The 26,815-nt window shown below is 38.7% G+C and overlaps 1 protein-coding gene across 1 annotated transcript; it reads right to left on the bottom strand.

The window, feature by feature from the left end:
• Window positions 1–191: 191 nt before the first annotated feature.
• LOC104462528 (CD44 antigen-like) lies at window positions 192–25,664 on the bottom strand (the record flags this gene model as incomplete). The annotated part of the gene is made up of 3 exons (XM_010074498.1): window positions 25,517–25,664; window positions 3,401–3,566; window positions 192–328 (listed from the first exon to the last, which is right to left on the bottom strand). Coding segments are annotated over exons 1-3 (370 nt in total), but the record flags the coding sequence as incomplete, so codon positions are not given.
• Between the last annotated feature and the right edge of the window lie 1,151 nt (window positions 25,665–26,815).

Below are 26,815 nucleotides of genomic sequence, written 5' to 3'. Positions count from 1 at the left end.
ATATATATATATATGTATATATATACACATGATATATATATATAGGTATATAGATTCATGTATTTCTTCTCAGCTGAAAAACAGATTATATTTAATATAGAAGCCCACATTCCAGTACTTTAAATAGGAGATTACATATGTTACTGTTAGTTAATCTATATCTAGAATACATCATAAGAGCATATACATACCTGTCGCATTGTAACAGTATGCATCATACCGACCAGTTGTGTTTGATGAAAGTTTGTAAACGCCAGTGTGATTTGCAGCACAAAGATGATAGGGGTTGATTCGTGGGATAACAATATTCCCCACTACAAAACCATACCTGTGAAGAACAGAGGGAAATACACCATTATAGCAGATGGCATAAATGTTCTAGATAGCTCAAACATGAAGAAGCTACGTAGAAGCCATTATCTTAATCTTTTTTTCCCTCATCATTATTTTTTTAAAAGTGCATGTGTTTATGCATACTTTTTGTACATGAAGGGTGGTCCTTTCTCACAGGTAGCTACATCAGTCTCCAGCCACTCAACACCATTTTGCATGTAATTTCTACAGCTAAACCCATTTTAAGTGAGCATCTTATTAGCTAGGACGATCGGTTCCAGAGCAAGGCAGTGAAAGCGAGGGACTGGGAAGCAAGTGCACTTTTTATTCAGTGTGAGGTTGTATTACCTGACACTAAAGACTAGATTATTTTTTCTTCAGGGACTCACATTTTTGTTGCTTTGAGCATAACGTATCGCTCAGTGACATTTCACACAGAAATGTCGGGGGCTCAAATTTATAGTACCTGAGCAAATTTAGAGAATGATTCTAAGACACATCACTTTCTGCAAAAGCCAACAGCTTAGTAAAATATCCAGATACAACACTTACTCATCCACAAATTCTTACCGTATCTTTCAGTGGAAAAATGTGGCTATTGTGTGCAGGGCTCGCACATTTCAGTGAAGACTGTGGTTTACAGAGCTCAATAATGCACAACACATTATCATTATTTTGCAATCCTGTAACACCTGATTAACTCCAATGCATTTATCTGGGAGGTGTGATAGAATGGTAATGAGAACTGGGGTTTGGTTTGAGTTTTGTTTTACTTCTTGAGAGGTACAGTTTATCAGGAGGAGTAAATTTCACAGCTTTACCTGTGAGCCCCATTCCGGTTACATGTCTACTGTGCAAATACTTACAATTCTGAAACTCTTGTAGATGGAATTATAAACTGCTTTACTCACACTTCCAACTGAGTCTACGATGTTGACACTGCATAATCCAGTAATCACCTACTCATGTTATGGCCTGTTGATTCATCTTATTCACTCACCATTCCACGTGTATTTTGATGATTATATGCAGTATACTTTTTCTCTCCTACTCAAGCTTTGTAGAGTGGGAGGGCTGGCCAGAAGGAAGGGAGGAAGGAGTCCAATCTATATACCTTGCATGTCCAAATCTGTCCTCTGCTAAACTGTGAATCAGGGAGAATTGTAACACTAATGAAAAACTTCAGCTCCCCGCTGCAAAAAACATTTCCCTCTACTCCTTCTTCCAATTATCTTTATATTTTAACTTCAGAAAAGACTTTCCACATTGCAGAATACTCATCATTGCTATCACTAGCAATCTCTAACCCTAGGCACTTAGTTAGGATTTGATTCTCGGTCTCTACATACTGCGCAGTGCTGGGCAATTCAGAATGCTCAGTATGTTCATATGCTAATATCAGAGGAAGAACGTGCCTACTATGTTATGCAGGACTTTTCCCCCAGAGTAAAGAATTGTCTCTAGTCTTGACGTGGTACTGTTTTAAATGACATTCCCACTTCTCATGGAAGAATCTTCTAGGAATTTTCTGTCCATTATTCCCTGGCAGTATTGTCCACCTCTTTCACCATCAGGCAGAACATAATGCTTGTGAAAATGAATGTGTCATATGCTGTCATCAATGGCAGTGCACAACATTTATATGTATAAGAATATTTTAAAGGCACTGCACATACATCTTTCCATGGTTACAAATTACTTCATATGGATGCTATTAATATGAAGGAAGCTTTATTCAAGACCCGCAGGCTTGCAAGCCAATGGGAAAGAACGTTCACGCATTAGGCATTTAAAAAGTAAATCACCACTGACCAAACAGAAATGAAACAATTCACAGGAAATAGTTGCAAGCAGTATTGATGCTGGTACTATTTCTCATGATACCAGAATGAAAGTCGTAAAATTTTGGACAAATATCTACTAAAATTTTCTACTCCAGTCAGTTATAAGATAAATTCCATTTCTCCATATTTGCTGTTTATTTTAGATTGCAATAAAGTTGCAAATGTACTGAAATTTGTTTCAACTTTATAACAGTTTACCAACATGAGCCTCTGTTATTTGATTAAAAAAAAAAACCCCTTCAAGTTTACAGATCCTGAGTTCAATCATTTTTCTGCATGTGAATGTTTAGGATAACTTACATAATAAGTGTGTTATGTATTTTTTAAAGCAAGAGCACATGATCATCTAGTCTGATGTATTTACAGACCATGGGACTGTCCAAAGTTAATTACTGTTTGAACAGAGGACATCCTTGAGGAAAATATTTAATCTTGATTAAATTTTGGTGTGATAAAGAATCTACTACAACCTCTATAAGTTGTTTCATCTAATAATTATTACCCCTACTTATTTTGCTGTATTAGTCTCACTTAATTTTTTGAATCCAAAATATTCTGTAACTTCCAGCATCTTGGTCTAGTTATTTTTTGCTAAACTGAAGAGCCTGTATTATCCACATTTGTTGGATCATTAATTAAAGTGGGTAATTAAGTCACTTGACAACATGGTTTTGGGGGTTTTAGTCATTGTTATGGCTGTCTTCTGGAATTTCCCCATTCACAGATTATAAAAATGCACTAACACTGTGGCCGTTTTTTCAGTGGGAGTGATGTCAGGAGTTCATCCCTCACAGTACCACTTGCTGCTTTTTACTGTTTCTTGACAAGGCAGAGTTCCCTATATTGGATGTGTATGTTCTTCAGTCTTTGACCTCACATCGGGTCATTAAATACCTTTCACATATTATCTTACCAATTAGTTAGTGATACAGTATGATCTGAACATCTTAATTAGTTTATTATACTGTCAATCTTTTGTTATCTTTATATTTTATGTGTAAGAGGTTACAATCTTTTTAAGATCATTGGTAAAAATTATATATAGTCAAGGACTTATTTATTACCTGACCCAGAGCAAACATACACATACACAAAATATAACTTGCTTGAAGACTGATACAGCCATCTAATTAACAGGTATGTGAAGCCAACTGTAATTATTATGCTCTAGCACGGATGGATGGACTTGTCATGATATATTATTTTTTCAAGTATTTCTTTACCTGCAAGTTTCAAATCCAAGTTCATGAGCCTTCTTCAACTGCTCTAGTGTTGACAAGGTACTATTGAGAGCTCTGCAGAGTTCAACTGCTTCAGATCGTGTGAGACTGTAGCGACCATTTTTCTCAACATGAAAAACTCCTCCATATCTGCAACTTACATTGAATTCTGTTATCAAAAGAAAATAAAAAAAAATATTTACAAATTGTTGGACTTAATGCTTCACTAAAGACCTAGAAATTATTTATTTTCAAGTATGGTGCTTTCAATGCAAACCAGCCACAAGTGGCAGCTACCAATTCATTCATAAAGAGAGCTGGCACTTTAAATCACCTTCTTTACAATTCCCTTCTTTGGGCTGAGACACAAGCCACACCTTTAGCCTTTCCAAAAACAGCAATACAACACGTTTTTGTGAGTTATCTAGCACTTTTAACATACCATTAACAATAACATGCAGAAGATGTAAAAACATCGTGAAAGTCTTGGAAGCCACATCACTGCAAAACTAACAGAATATTCACATGCATTTGAAAGCAAGATATTCTATTCATAACAGGTTATTTTAAAGATGAAATGGTGTATTATCAGAACCTTTATGATCATAAGGTTTCTTGATTATCTCATTGTGATCCCTTCACAGTGAATCCTTTTAAATTAATATATACATCAATCCCCAGTTTCAGAACTACTTCAAGCAATGTGTTCTTATTATTAGCTAGACAAAAAGAGAAAGCTTGCATTGGCTTGATGTTCCATGATCTGGCTGAGACAAAAACTAAAATGAGCTGCACAGATAGACAGAACTAGAGCAACATTATGCTGTTTAATACTCCCTGAAAGATAATCTTTAAGCTCTTCTTATTCAGCCTGCTGGGGCAGATACAGAAGTGTCAAATACATTCTATGTAACAGTTCACATGAATGAACTTCTTACTCCCTGTTCATTCATCTTCACAATATTTCCCTCCATTTTGAAAAGCTCTTGCTGAGCTCATGCTTGCACGCAAACATCTTAATTCCAACCAATGTCGGAGTTTCAATATGTACTGCAGAAAGCTTATTTAATGTTAAAGGATGTCTTAGATGGATTTTCATTTAATAATACTGTAAAGGTTTGCACATGGAAGTATCTTTCACTAGCAAGCAGTATGAGGATAAAAAATAATGAATTAAATTTGAAAAAATTAGGTGCCATAGTTATGTTGTGCAATTTGTTTTCTGGCCTTTGGGTTGGGAAGCTGAAGAAGCAGTACATGCAAAGCCTGTATTGAGGGGAGCGCCTCATACAATTCACTACAGACACTGAATAAAAGGCATAAGGGCTAAAGGCTCTAAGGAGATCACACTCTATTAATCTTTGTGTTGGGAAGACACTGCCTGCACAATGCAACAGGCACAGTGGGAAAATGGTATAAAACAAGGAAAGTCTGTGACTAAATAAAATGAGAGGAAAAATAAACATTTGTTTATAATCTTTTTTAACAGGAACAGCTAAGAAAGAGTTAATCATCAATCATCATCATCATGTGGGCAGAGAAAACAGGGAAAGATCAGGATGCTTCAAAGCAATGTGAATTAATTTTGCTCCTGCCCCACCCTTCCCTCAAGAGGAAAAAGTGGTTGCAACTCCAGACTAGAATGACAACTGCAAAGCACACTTAATTGGAGCAGCCTATTATTCCCTGTGAAGAGAGAAGCATGACTCATTTTTATATAAATTTTAATGGGAGTTCCATGTGCAAGAAAGGGAAAAACAGACCAGTCTTCTCCAAATACAGATACCCAAAGGGGGTATCTATATCATCTATTTGAAATAAAAGGTGCCATATAATAAATATAATTTTCCTAAAGGAGACAAAATGAGCTTCATGCACATTTGCATTGACATAATCTGTGTGAATAACAAGCAACTTTCCTAATGTCATTTTCGCTTGACAGTTTATTTTCTTCTATAGCATAGATGTGAAAATAAATGACAGTAATCAAGGCGTGCCCTCTTCCCTCAGTTGCTTTCGTTCATAGGTAAACTGAGCTTATTCTATCTACAGGGTATCCACTCAGTGTAAACTGCAAGGAATGTTCTTTTCCACAGGTAACAGGAAACAATCAAGGAGATAAAGTACCAGATTAGATCCAGACTGTATGGTGCATGAGAAGACAACCATTATTCACAGCACAGGTAGGAGTCCAACAGTATTGATGATTGCTTGTCCAAAGGTGCTCAAAAGCTGAGCATCCAGTGTTAAACACTTTTACCACAGGCAACAGAATTAATCGTTATGGTTACTTGGATTGCGTCTCCAAAAAAAGAACATAAAAAAATATCTCTTCTTCCACCTGCCCCTCCAATTATTTAGGCTGACAAGGACATTCAGTGTAGACAAAATTGATTTACATTGTATATCTGTTTAACAGTCTTGATTATTACCATTCTTAATATTTTTATTATCATGTTAGAAAAAAATACCAAGAGGACATAATTTTTACTTTTGTAAAATTCATGCAAGACTAACATGTTTTCTCAAAATGCCTTTATTTCAACACAGCTGTTTTCTTCCAGGGAAAAATAATTCTATTAAAATTTCTCTGATGACAGACATGTCATGAGAGGTTTTGAAGGCAAGAATGAGGAATATGTGTGGAAGAGGACATTAACAAATTAATTTTTCTTTCCTGGAGGACTTAATATCATGCAACGGGGCTGAATTTCACAGTCTGAGGAGAAGCTAGTGGATTAACATAGAATAGTAGTCTCAGCAAGTTCCCACACATGTTTCTGAAATAGTCACCATGCTTCCACAAGTGCCAGACGCAGATGTGCACAGGTCCTGGGGATAGCTGATGGATTAGAAACCTTCTGCAGTCACACCCGTCACTGAACAGCACCACACGCAAGTCAGAAATGTAGTCAACAGATGTTCAGGTTGCGGATCCCAATGGATGCTTTCTGACGACAACACAATGAATAGCTACTCTGCACCGAAGGATGTGGCCCATGACTACTGCTAAGGGATGGAGCTGCTCTCACAGCTGCCACACGGGTGACTTCTACTTTGTCTCTGAATGTCCCATATTCAAAGGCTGACATTATTTGGGAAGTTGTCCAGTCAGTACCTGTATTAAACATAAATGACCTAGAGAAGAAAAAGGCTTCTCTTTAGCTTTCCATTCTTGATTCTCTCTTCCATGTATAACAAGGCAAACCTAAATTTGTTAGTAATTAAACATACTCTCTGAAGCCCAAGACTTAATATTGAATTTTGGGATCAGATCACAAAGATTTATTCAATTACTTAAAAGTAAAAAGCTTAGTGATTTTGGAATTAGGTTTGTTTGGAACATCAACATCTCATCCAATAAATTTAGGATAATTCAGAAAAACTTTCACTATGAAAGCAGATACCACATCCACTTGCTTTGGGTTGCATTTGAATCTTGCAGCCCACCCTAGATTCACTGAAATATTAAATGAAGTTCACTTTTGTTTAGAGTCAGTTTGATTCAGCTGTCATTAAGCCTCAGCCCATTCATGGTTTTAAAACACTGCAATATAAGCTCCGTTACCACCCAGAGATCCAGTTGCAGTCAGAATCCCACTTTATGAGGCAGCTAATTCCTTAAACTCTAACTGTTGAAAATAAATAGGCTTATTTACACAACTCTGGAACTACTCATAGGCTACAGTTGCATGCATGTCCATTTTCCATTAAATGCTCAGCCTGGTTCTATAGCATACAAACTGTACACCAGGACATTTCTGGGAAATACCAGGCTTATTGCACGTATGCTGACCAACTGCACGGTACACATAGACAGAAGGACCAAAGCTCCCAGGAAGCCTCGCCCATGCAGTGTGGGATATCACGCGGGTGTCCGGGTAACCCTGGGCAAAAATGTGGCAATCCAATTCTCAGAACTGGTTTTGAGGCCATCCAGTTGGTTGGCACTTTGCCTTAAAGTAATGCTGAGACAGCATGTTTTGTTTTTATTTTGATGATATCTTCTACACCTCCTATTAAAAATGTTTGGAACATTGCTGTAGAACAGACACTCTATGAAGCAGTGAGTGTGGAAAAAAGGACTACAGCAGTACCTAAAACTCACATGAGATTTCACAGTCTAAGTCTAAGCAAATCGCATAAACCCCGCATCTCCTCTGTGAATTACCACATTTTAGAAAGGGCAAAATGCAGATGCAGAGCATACTGCCCAGAGCTGTCAGGGAACTCAGAGTTTTTACTTTATGATCTCATATTTTAATATCCAGAGAATGGATACCCTTAACTGAATTAGTGAAAATATTTCTAGTCATATCAATACAAAACGAAAAATGAAAGACAGGGTCTAAACAAAATTAACACCTTAAATGCTTTTTCCCATGCTGAGAGACATAGACTAATTTTGAGTTAAGGAATAAACCTGACTGTCAAATCCAAATCTCAACACATATTCCACCTTTTTCCCATAGTGCAGGACGGTCGAATCCATTAATTTTATGTTGAGGTTACTTAGCTGGCTTTAACGCAGTTATGCAAAAATTGATTTTTTTTTCTCTGTTTCAAGAGACAAGGCAATGCAAAACTCACGCTGTGTGCCAAACTATTACTGGTCCCTTCAACCCTTCTGAGGTTTCAAAGGAGCTGATTCAGAGTGGACTCACAAACCAAACCTTCCCTTCTGCCCCCGCTTTGGAGGCTGACAAGCCATGATCTTTCCCTGACATCCATGTGATTTGCTACAGCTGAAAGACAAAATTGTTTAATAATAGCTCTTAAGAAATGCAGAAAGTACTAGACATGCCTGAATCGTCATCATCATTAATCTCATTCAGACCATGAGACTTGCGTGACTCAACCCAAAGCCATGGAATGCCCCTAAGCCTGTGCTGAGTTTTATGACCACGGAGAACATTAACTTTCACACAGGCCACTTCTCCCTGTCTTTCCTGGGATTTCTGGTGCTCTGTCTCAAGCAGCTGCATGCAAGCCCTTCTCTGCTATTGCCATTCATGTGTCTAAACCTGACTCAATTAATACTTTTGGGACAAAATCACTAACTCCAGTTCCACAGACAATTTGCCCATTGGTGTGATAGAATTGGCTGAGACAGACTGAAGAGCATTTTCCTTTCATGAAAGTGTGAGTTACACCCTGATTTTTACTACTAGAGGCTTGTTAGAAGCTGTCACAGCAAGAAGTCAGGTGCAACCTTCATTTCTACCCTGGTTCTGCAACCCTTACACATAATGAGTAACACTGACTCATGCAAACTCTTCCCATCAGAGCTGATTTTCCACAAAGATTTTTGATCCACTGTATGGATGTTTCATGCACTGCTCCCTGCTTTTCAATGTTTTCAAGACAATACCTAGGTTTCACTCTCAAGGCGGATGCTCTCTTATATAAAAAAAAGTTATTTTACCAGCTGCAGATATACATCAAAGCAAATGCAGTGAACAATTTGCAAAAACCCTGGCCCTCTTAAATGAAAACCTGAGAACCTTAGACATAAGGTTGCTAACAGACTTCTTGGTAAAACCACAGTCTGCACTGCATGGCAACGAGGAAATGTTAGTGTGCTGTTCTCATGGGGATTTTCCTTTTCAGTTTGTGGTTCAAGATGATTGATAGGTCACCAGGATGTGACAAACTGGGGCTGAAAACAGGGACAGAACTGGGGGTTTGATGGTGCAGATAGTTACATTTATTGTAAGAACTTTGCTCTAGATTTATTAAACAGGTTTCAAGCTTCAGGCACAGATACATGGGTAAACATTTTCTTATAATCACAAATTATTTAGTCTTGTACTGACACTTCTGAACAGGAACAACCATTAGCTTAGTGCTGATATCTACATTTTGAGCACTAACACCTGCTTTTATGCATGCTAGCAATGAAGCAGAGAAAAGTGGCATACTGGAAACAGATTAACGTCTGTTTAAAAGAGACTCCTTGTAACTATGGTTCCTCTCCAGGCAAATCTAGAAATTGGGCCATACGACTGGTAAGATCTCAGGAGGTCTGGACAGTTCAGATCTTGGCTCTCTGTTCAGACATATCTCCAGTTGATGGCATTTTTTTAAAAAATGTTTCTGAGGAAAACAACTTCATGGCTAAATAAGAATGCATAGTTTACTCCTGACTAGAGGAAATGCCCTCTGAATACAAAATTTCGCATGGGATAGATTCATGAAACTTTTCAGGATCCAAGACATTCTGTCAACAGATATACTAAGATAACCCAGTTATTGCCATTTTGACATCTCGCAGAACTTGAATATACAAAAATATCATTCAGTGATTACCTAATACGCTACTATACACACAGGCCTGATGGCATTATTATTTGCGGAGTATTCCACCATTACTTTAGAGGCTATCAGTAAAACCATTCACTAAAGCAATTCTCAGCCCAGACAACTATAATAGGATACAGAGGCTTCCACCTTTATGCCAGAAGTTGGACTAAAGCCCAGGTCAGTAGTGATGAAAACCACTGGATAGCTGTTTGCTAGGTTATGTGAAACGATTCATTAATACCAGCTCCAGTGACCAATAGACACGTGTCAACATCATTAAAACACACCTACGCCTGAATCCCTCAGGGCTTGATGGGGAAAGGAAAACTGTGCCGGGAAAACCAGACTCTAAACTGGGATGACTACACACTGATCAAAATCTAGAAGTCAAATTCTGAAGGATCCATGTGAGTTGAGCAAGCATGCATCTATGAGGCTGCAGTCCTCTATCATCACAACAAAAAAGCGCCAAGGATCAAGTACCATGTACAGTAATTTAGTGTGGATTGCTGTTCTCCCAGTTATGATATTCTTGCTCTTCTAGGCACCATTCTCTACACAAAGTAGAGAAACAGATCTGGAAATAAGCCACCTACACCATAAGCGAGGCTTCTCCAAAAAGTGACAGTGAAAGCAAGTCTTTACAGATTCTTGGGAGTTGTCAGATGAAATACTTGGGGTATTGCCAAGTTTTGAAACCTAAAGCAATTTATAAGAAATATGTTTTCAGATTTAGTGGGAATAAACTATATTTTTAGTTTCCAAAGTATCCCTTGTGGATTCAAAAACAAAGCTAAACAAGGTTTTGGTTTTCAGTCTGAAACTGTCTTCAATTTTGAAAATTAATTTGTTTGCACAAAATAAAATAAAACAATTTAAGAAAATTAAGTTTAAATGTTTACATGGTTGCAATAAAAGTAGATGGCTTAAACAACCCAGTCCAAAATTTCCCTGTAGAATTTTTAAAATTTCATATTTTCATTTCAGTTTGGCATAGGAAAATGTTCCAAGTCTTGACAATTTTCATAGGAGAGAAAAAAACCATAATTATAGCCCTAATAGATTGCTGATATTCAGGGGAAAATAAGTTCTCTACACACCTGGCTTTTTAAAGACAGTAAAGTCCAGGAAAACACTTTGAAACAAATTTACAGGCATGTTGCAAAGAGTGCCTGCTATAAATAGACACAACATATTCTTAGTAGTTGGGTGTGGTCACAAGAAAGTGAAGATGTCTCTCCATAGATACAAAGGTATAAAATCAGACCTTTCTTTGAAGTTCTGCCAAAGCTGTTCCTACTACGCAGTTATATTTGGGTACCTAGTAATTTGGGCTGGAAAGGCAAATAAGCTGGTAGCTTCCTCACTCTCCTGTATGCTGTTAACTCCATAAAAAGTCATGACATAGCCATGCTAGCCCTGTGCTCCAAGTGGGCTCAGGTGGATCTCTGAAATGAGAAGGAGAGATGTGGCTGGGGATACAGACAGTAGCCAGAGAGGGATACACTGCCGTGGGTGGATCTCCTTTCTCCACCAAATGTTAATAAGGATTCCTTACATTTTTGTGTTACTTCAGTAAGTGCACATTGGAAACAGGATGTGGGACAAAGCTCAAGCTGTTCACTTCCTTCTAAATGTTGTTCTTAACAAATCTGCCTACTGGCCACCAAGTCATTGTCTCTGTATCTGTTTACTGATAGGAAAAAATCTTCAGTCTCTTAATCTGATAGCTTTCCTGGCTACTTATTTAAAGAAGTGGGGGTGGGGGTGGCACTATTAATGAATCAAGCATTCAGAGAGACACTCAAAATGCAAGTAAGCACAAGAAATGCGTTTCATTCCTCAGCAGTTGCTGCGGGAAGAAAAGTGCCTCCTAATGCATCTTCCAAACATACTTCATCTGCTTGGCAACTGTTGTTCTGGTAAACATCCTGAGTGAGCCTATATAGTGTCATCACTTATGATAAACTTCCTCGCCGCTGACACTAATGTTGTTCTTTTTGTAATAGTTTCAGCCCATAGTGAGCTGAAAGTTTTCATGCTCTGCTAGAACACAGTGTGCAGCACCTCAGTGGAAAAATTGGAGGCAGTGAAATCATAGCCCTGGAATTAGACAGTTATCAGATATGCCCCTCTCGAGATGACAAAAACATAGTCATCGTTGTCGATACCAGGAAAGCTTCAGGCTGTACAATGAGTAGCCTAGCCCCAAAGGCTGAGTAACAGAGGCTGTGAAGCAAATAAATTGGGATCAGTTCCATGCAATCCAGGTGAAGAAACACACATGAAGCAAAGCTGGTGAATAATAGTTGGAGCCTAATTTTCATTGTTTGACTGAAAGCAAATTGTTTAGTCATTGGGATGCAAGCAGGTGAGATACAGTGTTGCTCAGCAGACAGATCCCCAGCCTGGAGCTCAGTGCCTGTTCCCCGCTCTGTTGTGTACCTGCTGATACAAACTGGATGAGCCAATCCATCCCCCTTTACCTCAGTTTGCAACTAACTTCCTTAATAAAGCAATTTTAAATTTACTGATAACGAATTCTCTAAGAGCAAAGAACTGTTACACTGTTATTTTATTGTTTTCTTACAGTCTTACATTCAGCCTCCATCTGAGCTTTGAAAAGTCACGGGAAGACTGATTTAAGTATTGTGGTTATTTAGACAATAAATCAATACAAAATCGGACCTTATGATTAACAAGCCCAATTAAATGACAGATTTTGAATTTCAATCATTTGCAGTATGCTACTCAGTAATAATACTGGGTGTGATTTGAAACTATTTTTCACATGATATTGAATTATTATTTTTTAAAACAATTCTAAACTAAAAAACTATGCTTTTTCTATTTCCTCTGCTCCTCTGAGTTCTGCAGGAAAACCTCTAATAAGCATTCTCAACATTTTAAACTCATTTGTGCCGTAAGTTCATCACAGAAAAGCAAGCAATGATCAAAACTGAAAAAGAGAAAAAGAGATGTTGAATAAGAAGTAGAACATCTATTGACTTTAACAAGGCCACTTCGCAAGAAAACGGCAGCGAAAGGAACCCCAAGAATCTTTTTAAAAGCTCTGAAAGCCAGCCAGTTAAAACAAAAATAACATTCGTCTGGCAGACATACTGAAAGGAAGACGGCTGCTAGAATACGCCTCACAATGTAAGACATGTCAAAGGACAAATGACCTATGCAGACTTCCTAGTGACAGATAATGGCAGGAGAGGACAGCCCAAACAGAACACGTATCAGTACTTATTCCAAACTCAGGTTCCCCACAATGCAGATGAACTTATTCTTAGTTTCTTTCACAATCCCTCTCCATTTTTTTTCAAATGTCTGTGAAAATTAAGATGAAACACAACCTTTTTGTAGAAGTTGCTTGTACGAATTTACAAGGAGGCACCTTACAGAGCAGTACAAAGTAGCACACTATTAAACACTTAAATCAGGGATCCTAGCTGTTAATTGTGTATTGATTAAAATATTGTCCAATAATCCATTTAATTTGGCCTGCTAGGAATCAAACTGGAGAACTGAAACCTCTAATACAGTGCACGATTTAATAACTCATACTAAATTCAGATTTCTCAGATTAAGAATATAACTGTAACAGTTTAATGTAACTTTGTAGGTTTAAACATGGATATAGCACTACTTTTGAATATTTGTGATTTTCACAAAAAGGCAGAATAAGGTATAGTACCATCTGCATTCTAAAGGTCTCTAGAATATGGAAGAGTTCTAAGTCCTAACAAATTCCTGGATGAATGATAATCAAATCAAAACCAAAACCTGAAGAAAGTTACTTATTAAAATCAATGGTTAGCAAAAAGCAACTGACTCGCTTTGTGATGTTACACCGAAACGCTGCTTTCTTTCCAGAGTGGGATTTTGTGTAACTTCTGCTAGCAGTGCTGTCTGGTCATTGTTATCCACAAGACCTTACAAATGGTGTGATTTGAAGAGACCAGAAATGCTGGATATGAAAGAGAAAGTAAAGAACCAATCTTAGAAAAAGGCATTCTCTGAAGAACAGACCATGGAGGAAGTCTGAAGAGCTTAATTCACAGGCAGTAATGAAAGATAAAAGTCGCATATCCAGCTGTGTGTACAAGCTACTGTAGTTTCAGAGATAGAGAGTGGGTTGATCTCAGTGTGCTCCTCTCCATAAAAACCCAAGAATCACCCAGCCATAAGTACATTTTCAATAGAGGGATGGCAATCATGGTGCTCTTAGAAGCATTGGGAACCACACTACACACTACTGAAAAAAAAACCACAACCAAACAACCCTTGTGAAATGCACATTTAATTTTAATTTGCTTAAGACCTTGAAATTTTACTCTGGAAATATCAGGACACTCTAAGAGTGAAAAAAACCCCAAACTTAAGATTTTCATTGGTAGAAAGACTTGGCTTGGGATCTGAAGTAAGTATGGTTCAAACAAAAACCTACCTTTGGAAAGTATCACTTTGTAAAAAACATGTGATGGTTCACACAATCTACTTAATCAAATCTCATCTAGAATTTGTAGAAACAAGTGGGAAAGATCTTATGCTGCCTTAAATCAGTGCAAGCTTCTGGCGATGGAAGAGAACAGTGTCACATCCACTACTCTCCCTGTCCTTTCCCTTATACCAGAAGGGCGGGGATCCCACAGCCTGTAATCAGAATGCCTAGGCCAGCAGGCAACTTCATTGTGGATCCACTGATGTTGCTGTGATGCTCATTGATTCCAGTAATCTTATATTTTAAGGAGATATAGCTGGATGTTATGAAAAGATCCAGAATTAAATCAATGTTTGAATGGCAAATGATGCAACAGCAGATCTCAGTTCAGCTACTGTGAGCTTCATGATGTTGGAAAGCATCATGAAGCCAGATTCACTCTGAGCAAAATCAATTCAACCAGCAAATCAGGAATAAGCCATCTAAATAAACAGAAAATCCTAGATAGGTAGCAATTTATTATTAATAATGTACTACAATATTTTTCCCCCAAGGAAATTATTTACATTCTTGAAGCAAAATTAATCGAGTTGTCTGTCAAGTACACTAAACAACACAAAAACCTGATCTTGTGTGACCCGTTATTACTATGTGACCATGAGTATTAACACTGAGCTTGTATCAGAGATGAAAAGGAAAGCAAGCCAGTGAAGGACTCTGAAATGAGAAGATCTTGTCATGTACTTGCAATAAATAAAAGCTGAAAGTTCTTTAAAAAAAGCGGAGATCTCTTTTAGGAACAGCAGAAGTAGCTGACACAGCGTGGAACCAATCTTCCAGATGATCTGCTACCAGTCATTGTGTATAGATCCCACTTGTCTTTCTTGAACAGTCTGAAAGCATATCTTAGACACACCTTACTATATCAATTCCTGAAAGACTCAGCTGACTCTTAAAATTATTTGCTCTGGAAGGATGGGAGATACTGGGATATCTCCCAATATAGCAATCAATTCAAAATATCAAAACAGGAAGTTAAAAAGCAAAAGTCAGACTTACATTAGGACTTGAACATATTACTATGGCTGCCATTCTGCACATATTTGTATCATGTCAGGTGTGGAAAAAAGGTGTTGATATGTTGCCTTGTAATTGCAACAGTAATGTGACTGTGACTGGTGTGATAAAGTGTCATGACCTGAGCACTCTAAGAGTGAGTAATAAAGTCTTTGACTAATACTGTTAATAAATTCAGTGCAGGTCTGCAAACAATGTGTAGTAAGGGTGTTTCAAACATCAGGAAAATACTCAGAGAGTGTTTTCTCACATGGATTGTCCAGCTGAAGTAAAGATTGCGCAGCCAGGCTCAGTGATGGATTACCAAACAGTCAGTGACTGAGGAGTTTCCTGTTAAGATAACAGCTTTCCAGACAATGTGCCAGTCTTCTGTATTCTTGTTCACTTCTGCACCAGTAGAAGAATGTTTGCACGAGGCCTTTTTTCTTACGAATAATAATAACAATGCTTATTTCACCTGCAATAGCCCGGTATTTGAAATCACACTTGCTTTCTGAAATTCAAGCTGACGAGGCACTAATCTTGTTGATGGAACACCAGACTGGGACTTAGGAGAAATCCTTCTATTTACAGCTACTTTGCTGACTTCTTTTGCTCTCTCTCTGCTTCTCTACCTGTGAGGTGATAAAATTACAGACTTCCAAAGGGCTACAAAAAATCCAATTATTGTTGTCTGCTATCAGCATATTTTTCAGTTCGCTTCTTTCTCACTACCTGGGATCATCTTTACTCTGTTAAATAACACTATATCTTGACTTAAAATTTTAAGTCCTATGGTAATTTAAACACATTTGGCCTGATTCCACCTGTGCTGAATGTGTTGATGAAACACAACAAACAAGACAGTAGCCCCTTCTAGACCAAAGGCTGTAACATTTATGTGAACTCCATATAACGCAAGAAAAAGAAACACCATGCAGAACAAAGAGATGAATCCTGTTTCTGATGTAATACACTGAGAAAACATAAGTATCTTTCAAGAAGAATTCAAGTTCTTCTTCTACGGTACTTGGAAGAATACAGCAGATGACAAGTGGCAGGAATACATCTCAGACCTATGTTGATGTAAAAATGTTCAAATGTTTAAGGTCCTGTAGGATATAGTAAGGAGAGACCACTGCATTTTGTTACTAAGGCCCACCTTGAGCTTTGAAGATGTGGATGTGAATCATCAAGTAGATGCTCTTGTAGGTTATCCATGGATATAACCTTTGCTGGGCCCAAGACTTTCAATGCTGTGGTTACGATACATTTTTTAAACGGGATTGTGACAACGTAGAAGCAACTGAAGAACATAACATTGCCTATATTTTATTTTGAAGGGTAACCTAGTCAGGTAGAAACAGGTTTTTTTTTTTTTTTAACTTTTCCTCCTTTGCTTGGCAAAGGAAATTAATTAAAGAATTCACTCATTTGCAAATGTAAAATTTTGGACAGAAATTCCACTAATCTTTAAGGGCACTGTTGCAGCATTTTACCAGTCTTGCATTGTCCTGTATGTAATACGCTACACTAATTTACCATAGAGCTGGCCCCTACTGGCATGTATATAAATAATGGGAGTTACTGGGAAATATAAAAGAAGAAGAAAGAACATCTCCAGCTCCAGAAAGAAACACAAACTACTTGTTGTATGAACTACCTGGATAAAAATATACTCTCAGCAAAGTGTTAACAGACAACAAATTTGGATTCAGTCATGGGACTTAATAATCTCCAAGCCACAGGATATGCCTCCTCCTGGAAAGGGCTTTTCTCTAATTCACCTGAACCCACAGAAACAGAAAATGCTGCCTAGCACTTATGCTTAGAGATGGTCTGAAAAAACTGGGTAACTATGCTGATCTGACCCTTCCATGATGCTCTGAGATTGCCACTGCTTCACTGTTTTAAAAGCCAGTTAGTGCTGTGCTCCGTTCAGCGTGAACATGAACTACATCACTACTAGATAATGTGTGAGACTTGGCAGGTCAAGGAGATGTTGAGAAAATAAAGCAAAACTGCTGCAATCTTTTCTCGCCCAACAAGCAGCCAGGAAATATAGCCATAAGAAAAAGAATTAATAGGACTGATCTAACAGAAATGTCAGGAGACCCAAAAATCAACATACACACTGAGAACTGTGCAACATTTTACACCGCAGCAGAGAGCTAATGGATCCAGGGTTTTCTGAGGCAAGCCACAAAAGTAGGAAAGAAACTTCTCTCTAAGCTGTCCCCATGCAAAGTTGCCACATGCTCACAATATCTGCCTGTCACTGCTTTTAATACAAGAATTGTGAATTGGACAGCTGTCTGTCTAAAACCTTAGCTGTGCCCGTTCAGTGACAAACTGGAACCACCAAATAGCTATTCTCTGTGGGCTATAAAATTATTTTGTTACATTGCGGAAAAGAGTAGTTTAAGAGCTTAGACCTCAATATGAGATTACAAGAAAAGTATTTCTATTTTCTGTGCTAGAAAAGTTTTTGCTCCTCTCAAGAAGGCAAAGTGACTCTCTAGTATAATATGAGTGGCATTTTGTTAATACCAATCTTCTGAAGTCACTGGATCCTCCTGCCCTATTAGCTTGATGCTGAACACAAAGACAGTTAAGTCAGACTTCCCAGTGCAGTAGGCCAAAATCTAAAGAAAACCATAAAAATATATGAACAAGAAAATTTTCTTGTCCTTTGAGTCTGTTCCGAGGCCTGTCTCTTGGAAGAACTTGGTCTCTATATTTCCTTTTGCCTGAGAATGGCTAAGCTGCTGAGCAGAAGTTTTACTGGATCAAACAGGTATAATTTTCTATCGCAGACAGAGGTTGACAAGAGTCTATCAGATTTATTGGACTTCTTCAGCCAGATGTTCCAGAGACACGGAGATGGATTATTGGGAGAAACAGTAAGTAGGTGCAAGAAGCAGAAAGAAGTTGTTCAAAAGAAGACATTAACATTTGAAAAATATAACTGGGTGCCACTTGGATACACATAGTTGCTGCCGAGTGACACTCAAACTTCTCTGGACTTGTAACATTTTGGCCTCATGGCCTTCTGGCATCATGACCAGGTGGCCCACCCTTGGGTTAGAGACTGGGTCTATTCTTGGCTCCTTCTTTGACTTGCTGGGTCATTTTATGTCTCTTGGCAGTTGGCTTTCCCAGATTATCTAGTCTTTGTATACAAATACATCCAAAATCTCGGGAAGATAGCTGATAGTTATCCCTAGGAAGCATTGCTTCAAACAGCAGAGAAACTTGACTATTTAAGACATCATTCTTCAGTTAATTATTAAATCAGTTTTAAGGTTCTTGAACCTAAATAAGTGTTAATTTTGACAGTAAGACAAAAGATTTAGATCAGTTCTCATTTGCTGAACAGCTTCAAATATCCCTAATAATAAAAGGATAAGTCTTGAATAACACCTTTTTAAGAAAACTGTTCTTCACATTTGCTGATGTCTAACAGGAACCAAGTGCCACTGAACTGAAAACAGCTGCCGGTCTTTGGTGTCTGTACAGATAGCACACACGCAAGTAAACAGGGTCAAACTGTCAGAGCAACAACAAAAAGTTTTATCTGATCTTTACAGCACTGCCACTGGAGAAATTTATTTGAACAGAACACATATTATTACACTTCTATGTTCTAAATGTCCTACATGCCAAATTTATGCATAAATATATAGGGACAGAGAACAAAAGCCTACATTTATAAATATGAAGACTCATTAGCTAAAGAGGCTTTCTTCCTACACTTACACACCTGAGTGAATGATGGAAAGGGAAAAAAGACATGTAAATTAATGGAGGACACCTAATCAAGCAGGAGGAGGAAGAATAGGGAAGTGAGTGAAAGCAAAACATTAGGATGAGTTCAGGCCTCACCCTCAGTGTCTTCACTGTTAATGAATCATGTTTCTTTGTAATTGGCGAATACTGCTTTCCCTGGAACCTGCCCAGTTAACTATTCCACATTCCTTGTACAAAAGCTTCACCCAGAGCACTGCAATGGAGTCGGAAAGACCTGTCTGCCCCAGCAGTGACGTGCTGTATCACTGCCCTAGTGTCCTCGTTCCATGATGGGGATAGTCCATCTTACCTATGAGATGTGCATCAGCCAATGGCAAAGGCTAGGTAAATGACTAATCGCTACCATCACAATCACCCCTACGGCGCTGTTGAACTATTGCATTTAGATGCTGCAGAAAGAGCAGCTGGCAGCTCGCTTAGTCTATTTTGGGTGGGCACGTGGGCTCCACCTGTCTTCTGAAAACAGCTGCAGTCATGCTGCTCTGGCGAGTGCGATACCAATCCCTTGCTGATAAGCCTCCCTGGCGGCGGGATATGTCCTCTCAGAGAGGCTGCCAACTTCAGGTTAGTGCTTGACTTGTAGAACGACCCTGATTTAGAGAGCAGCTTGCTTGCTGGCTGGACAGAGCTCACTCACATCTGCCCACAGGGTCCTGGGTGGCCATAGACCATACACTGAGCTCCAGTTAACCTCTCACTTCTGTATGGGAACGATGCAAGATACCGTTCATTACATCTACCCACACATACCACACCCTGCTTCTTTACAGACACCTATCCAATAACAAAAATATTTAAAAAAACTCTTAGGGAAATACACTTCTGAGAACCTGTTTTGCTAACATGCCGCCACTGTGTGACATATATAATCTACAAAAGCTATGTCACAGTAGACTTTTTTATTATTGTACATTCTGTCAAAGGCAGCTTCTTATTTACGAAAGCAGGTATCTAGTAACACAGATATTAACTGTGTAGTTGATGATCGTTGGCTAATACCCTTTTCCTAGACAGCTGTCAGCCTGTACCCTAGCAACCTATTTTATAACCACCTCACATTGCTTTTGGAACAGTATCATTAGCAGAAACAGAGATGGAAGTTTTACTACAGATGCTGTGTGCTTGTACTGTTTCACACAACTAACAGAAGAGTATCTTTTTTTTTTTTTTTTTTTTTTTTTTTTGCAAAGACACAACACAGTCTCTTAGAGCTTCCAGTTACTGAGCCTAACTCTGTCATCAATAGAAGGAAAGAAAAAAGTGAAGCAATGTCTCCTTCGAACCGCAAATGCAAGTAAAATTCAAGTCTTCTCTGGAATTTTTATTTTGAATTGGTGCCATTGCTTAAGCTTCCATGTTAGTAATTGCTAAAATTGTAGATTATTCTTCAACTCCTATCTTTTTTTTTTTTCTGTTGCACAATGTGAGCATTGAAGGTTCTTGTAATAAAATAAGATTTCTGTATTATATAATGCAGCCAGCATTGTCATGTAGAGGAACTGGAAAGTCCCAAAACCAGTGCATACAAAAGAGAGTTCAATTATGTTCTTAATTGTAGGCACAGACTCCAAAAATGACTGCAGGTCACGTTAGGCAGGAAACAGTCACGGAGGTTTGAACTTCAAATCAGAATTAGCTGAACTTTCAGTCTGACTGAAAAGATTCTCCAAGGAAAATTCCTCTTTCTGTCAGTTGCCATTTCCTGCAAATTCATTCATATGGTGAGCTGCTTGGGTGGGGTCAGCTCAGGCAGCCGCAGCAAGTGAGGAAAATCACAGCCAGCTGCTACTGATAAACTGGTGATGCCACTGTATGGAGGTCTGTGATTTGGCAGGGAGGAAACCAGTAAACATTTAGGACTGACACAATCCTCTGTGCCACCCATATTAGCAGCAGCCATAAAGGTCACTGATAATTACAGTGCCTGAGGGCGTTGAAATTATTGTTACTTCCGTGGGAGTGAGAGACAACTGCATGTTAACGGCTGATGCACTTCTGGTCTAGTCTGGGAAACGACAAGCAGCTAAGCCAAACTGGCTTCGCGCCTGCAGCTGTCGATAACCTGTGGAGAACAGTCCAAACCACCAGATATATCACCCACAAACCCTTACAGGTAAAGGAAAAGAACAAAATAGACTGTGGATGTGGGTTTTACGTGGTAGCAACCATGATGCATGTATCAGAGATGTGTTGGTGACAAACCCAACCTCTCTCTTGGTCCTTTCGCTTTGCTGGCCTTCAGCTGGAAGTCTGAACTTCTCTAGTCAAAGAATTCAGTTTAGTGCTGAAAAATGAAATTTGATAAAGCATACTTTCTGTTACCAGCTGATGATAAAATATGACGTGTTTTGAACACATGAATCGTTCCAGTACAATGCTGCAGTGTTTTCAAAGTAGGCAAGATTATTGTGGTGGGTCATGTTTGTTTCATTATTATCCCCTCTGTGAAGGTACAGGTAACTATGTACATTTAGCCTTGGTCCTAGGAAAAGCAGTTTTAGAGGAGAGTTTGGCAGAACACCTTCCTTAGCTCTATCACATAAGGTTCTCCTTCTAAAAAAAAAACCAAACTAGTATTTTGTAAATAACGGAAATACACATCATATGAAGCTGAGAATTGTAATCTTCTATCTTGACTGTATTTTCAAACACTTATCCATTAGTGCAGGAACAGAAATGTGAGGCAAGAAGACCAGAAAGCAAATGGAGAAGCCTTCCTACAGCATCTCTGAAATTCCAAAAAACTTTTAAGTTCTTGGGCTGACTTATTGCCTCCTTATATAAGAAGCTCTACATAATTTTTTCTCGTATTCTCTACAATGTGTTCCACTACCACTCAACTACATTCAGAACTAAAATTATCCTTTATCAAAGAAGAAACAGTCACCAGAGTTGTTCTATTCCATCTTCTTACCCAGCAGCACAAACACCAATACCCAAACTGCCCTTTAAAAGTGTTTATCTAGTCTGTCCTTATCTAATCTGTCCTTAAAAACAATGTCTCTTAGCAACCTATTTTCAAACCTAATTACTGCTGCTGTCTAGCCACTCCCTCTGAACACTCTCTTCTCTGGCAAGAACACTGCCATCTTGCATTTTTTGCCCTTTGCTTTTTAATTAACCCGCATCCCACAGAGCTCAAGAGAGCTTTTTCCTCCACCATGTCAGCAATTCAGTTTTCACTTTTTCTAACTTTTCACATATTTATAGGCTCCGCTACTATTATACAGTAACTTGATTGCTGCTGCTAACTTTTTTTTATTCCTCATTTATTTTCCCCTGTTCCTGACAGCTGCTATCCAAATTAGTGGAAATGTCTGCAGAGGTTTACATTAGGTTCTTGCTTGGATACATTTCAGATTTCTTCTCCAACTTAAGTTCTTCAAGACTTCATGGTGTCTGTACAACTAATTTTACTTGCTTCCTGCAGTCCACCACGATCCTTGCCATACAGTCAAACATCCCTTTGAGATGTACATTTTTCCACTATGTTTTTGTGCTCTCTTCCATGAGTTCTTTCATTTGAAATGGCAGCTGTCCTCCAATGAAAGCATTTTTTTTTACCCCTTCATTAAATTCTTGAGAACCCATCTCTTCTACAAGAATTTTAGCAGTAATGAGCTCGTAATTCTCTCTGCTGTTTATACCTGTCTTTCAGAATCTCACGACATCTCATCTTGCTGGCACATTCTTGTTACAGGAGAACCCCATGCATGTTTAGGTGCTAGAGGAATAACTGCAGTATTAATTCAGTCTTTTGAGACCTGGCCTACAAAAGTCATGGGAACTGTTCTCAAAGAAAGACACACCAGGTATGGAGGAACATTTCACTTAACCTTGGCTAGAGCTACCAGTGGTTTTAAAAGCATTTAGTTTAAAAAAGTTCTTCCTCAATTGTATGATCCTATCTTTCCTCATTAACTCTTTCTCTGACTTCCTGTTTTCAAGGTAATGGTTCCGCATTGTGGTGAACACCAGTAACTAAAGAATCAACAAACCTTTCTCCAAAGACTGCAAGACAATCCTCTGTCATGGTTTGTTGGCTCTGTGTGTGAGAGTATTTCATGGGGAAGGTATATTACCTTTCCATTAAATGATGATGGAAGTTCAAGTGACCTTTAATAAAGTCTAGTTACGTTGCAGCTTTGGGAAAATAGCCAAGATACACACTGTAAGGACTAAGTGAAAACAAACTAGCATAAAGAGCTGCTTCAAAACACTTTATTTACAAATTTACATGATGATGATTCTAAGCCAAGAGGCATGCACGTCTCTCCCTTTGTGACTGACTGATAGTTACAGTAGCCCTGTCTCAGAACCCTGCCTCATGCTGAGATTCTGGCAACCTCTCCAGTGTTAACAGCTAAGCTCCTCCCTTCCACAGCTGGACTCATTCTTCCTCTTTTCATTTTATCTTTACTACTAGTTCTATTCCAGCTTCTTAGAGTTTGAGGGTCAAAATTCTCGTATTTGCTTTATGTTAATCAAGGAAAACTTTGAAAGAAATATTTTTACAAATACATAATGCTTACAGGGGGAAATCTCCCCCAGAATCATCATTAACCAATATGCCAGCATCTATATCCTCCTGGATCCAGACTTCTTAGACAGCAAAGGTCATGTCAATACCGTAAAAACACCTCTCTTATATGTCAGTGGCAGCATGGTCACAACAGCACAGAACTCAGGATGAGTAAGTTTTTCAGTTGCTCTCTATATTTAATCTTTTCTTTAGTAATCATATTAACAGTAATCCCAGGTCCTTTCTAATTTTTCCCAAATCTGTGTTCAAAGAATCAAAATTCCAATTCAGGAGCAGATCTGAATTTTATATTCAAGCAAGGTGTTTCCCAATGGCCACTACTCTATGATACACAGCAAAGTTACAGGTTTAAAAAAAAAGAAAATAAAACCATCATCAACTGCTGTTTTGAAGTCATTACTGACAACAAAGTTATGCTGGAACGTAGCGCATACCAACTGAAATATATTGTAGTTATAGTCTAATACCTTGCTAAGCCATTAAAGAAACTTCCCTGTGGGGCATATGTGAAGTTTGACATACTGCTTGTAACTATGGTGAAGACTAGATTACGGCATTTTCTGCTACATTTCACTGTAAAAATGTGTTACTCCTAGAGTCAGTGCAGACTCTGCTTCTTTAGGACACTCCTGGCAGCTCATAAAAAGAGAAATGAGTTGAGCAGGGGGTAACTAAATAATTATAATACTTAAGCAGCATACAGATGGACCAAGCCAGGGTTTTAAACACATCTCAGACATAATTTATTTGCCCACAGTACACCTGCCCTTTCTCTAAGGCCTTTATCCATATACCTCATCTTAGCAAGAGCATTTTGATACAACGGACAGAAAATTTTAGAAAGAAAAGCAATGAGGGTTCTTCAGCTATCACAAATGTGCTGGGAACTGTTCACTTCGACACACCCATTCAGAGCCCGGCAGCGCTGCAACCATTACAGAAGTAACCACTGCTGCTCAAACAAATGAGATATATATTTACTATACACACACACAGAGCCCTTGGGTGATAATGGCCATGAAAAATTTATTTTGTTAGACTCCTGGAACCAGTGCAGAGAAAAAATAATGTAGAAGTGTAATTGTTATCCCTAACCACAAAATGCATTGAGGCAATTGCTGTCACAGTGAGAGTCTGTTGAAAGTATGGCCATTTCCCTCAAATGTGGTTGAGCCTGCATCATCTGAAATTTCTGAAGCATTTTGTCATTTTGGACATAAAATATTTTTTCCTCTGTATTAATGTTTCATTTTTAAATACGATTTGAAGCAGATAACCAAGCTACAGAATGTTAATTGATAAGCAACTGTATTTTGTGGTCACTTCTAACCCCCTTTGTTCCAAAATCTCGTCAGTCAACCCCAAAGAAACCTTAGGAAGTCAGAAAAAAGTATTCTTGACATAAAAGCTCTCCAAATTTCAGCCACAGATCACCGCAATTTTGCTTCTGTTCAGCAAGGCTGTGTCAAAATGCAGTATGTATTAGCTGTTAGTGCAGCCCACATAAACTCAAGAATGCAGTTGTTGTGTGCTGGCAGGGGGGAAGGGGGGGCCATCACCATCCCCACCATCACCCCTCTTTACTGTCTGAAACGGAGCTGGGAGAGCAAACTAAGTATGTAACAGCAGTCACACTGTCAAACCGAGCTTTACCAGAGCTATTCCAAATTCCCTAATGTACCACTGTTCTTAGTTTAAACTTAATGATCTACAATTCCCTTTTTATAGATCTGGAATTGCCCTTTACAAGCAATACAAAGCTGTCTGTGGTCGTACACACCAGCACAGCTGCAGTTACAGTTCTAAAGCATCTCGGGTAACTCTTACAAATAATAAAACTTTATATAAAGACAGATGCAAGAAAGCCGTTAGCTATCTATCAGAAAAGCTTTTGCTGTCTGGAGCATAAACTTATTAGCAACCGTAAGTGTTTTTATTCATAAAAAAAAAAACTTACGTGTTTCTGTTAGACAAAGCTTCAGCAAACATAATCCAAAAGTTGCCCATAAGGAAAAGTTGGCCATTGTTTTCTCAGAACTGTTTCGCAAAAACCAGAGATCCTTGCAAGCTGCAGAAAGAAGAAAAGCCCCAGTGCTTGTTAAGCCTACAGTCAATGAGTCTGAAGTTTGCTGCACTTTTTATTCCGATTCAAAGGAACTGAAGTAATGACATAACTGGGAGGGGGAGCTCCATCAAAAGTCACACCCACACTGCAACAAAAGTTACCCAGCAGTGGAGGAAGGGAGGCTGGGAGGGGAACTAGTACTGACTAAGCAGCCACACTCAAGTTTTAAAGAGGCACTGAACCTCCTCTTCTTACACAAGTACAGTTGAAAGTTATACTTACTGCTCTTGCAGGAAAATTTGTGTCATCTCTTGTGAGTTAGCTCAGAAAGGCACTGTTTGTGGTAAGCTTCCTCTCCTGCATCTGAAAATCTCCTCACTATTGCAAACCAGTGGAACATAAAGCACTAGAGTGTCTGAACCCCAGCAAGGCATCTACAACTGCCTGGATGTTTCCCAAAAATATTTTGCTTATTTTGCCCCATCTCACTTTTTTCTCTTTTTGCAGTACAATTTAGAGTAAGCAAAATGCCTGCTCTGCCATGAATTTTTCTGAAATGTTTCTGTTTGTCCCTGGAAGATAACCTCATGCAGAAGAGAGGTCGAGGCAGTTAAGTCACAGCCCATTCTACCCTTGGCTTCTCTGCACAGGCTGCTCCAGCAAAAGTGGTAACTACCTAATTGCAGTGCCAGCAGTGAGACTGAGGAGTAAGGCTGATATGTCATTGTATTGGTGGCACAAGGCACAGAATGAATTATTCCTCCTATTCCCAATTCGCAAAGCAGAGAAAGAGGATGAGAACATATGACAGTCTTTGACATCCAGACAAGCGCTCGGTTTCTGAGGGACTTGTTTCTGAGTTCCTTGCAGTAGGGCGTTTTGTGTGACTCTGGATGCCACATGAAATCCCTGCTGAAAACCTCAAAGCCTCGGTAGATAAATGAAAGGCATGTCTGCTGTGTGCCTCAGCAGCTTCTCATGGTGTCTCCAGACACTGGCCTGGCTTCAGAGCTGCAGGACTGTGACAGTGGTTTGTGTGCAGTGCAATAAGGGGTTGGTCAGGGATAACCAAACCCAGTACATCTCCCCTTTAACAACCAGCATCTGGCAATGACTGACAGACGGCCATGCCCCGATTTCAGTTTCACTCAGCAAATTGGAAATGAATGGTTCCGTCTCAGATTACGATTT

The sequence above is a fragment of the Pterocles gutturalis genome, unplaced genomic scaffold (assembly GCF_000699245.1).
Source record: "Pterocles gutturalis isolate BGI_N339 unplaced genomic scaffold, ASM69924v1 scaffold22447, whole genome shotgun sequence".
Lineage (NCBI taxonomy): Eukaryota > Metazoa > Chordata > Aves > Pterocliformes > Pteroclidae > Pterocles > Pterocles gutturalis.
This window is presented reverse-complemented; position numbering and strand designations above follow the sequence as displayed.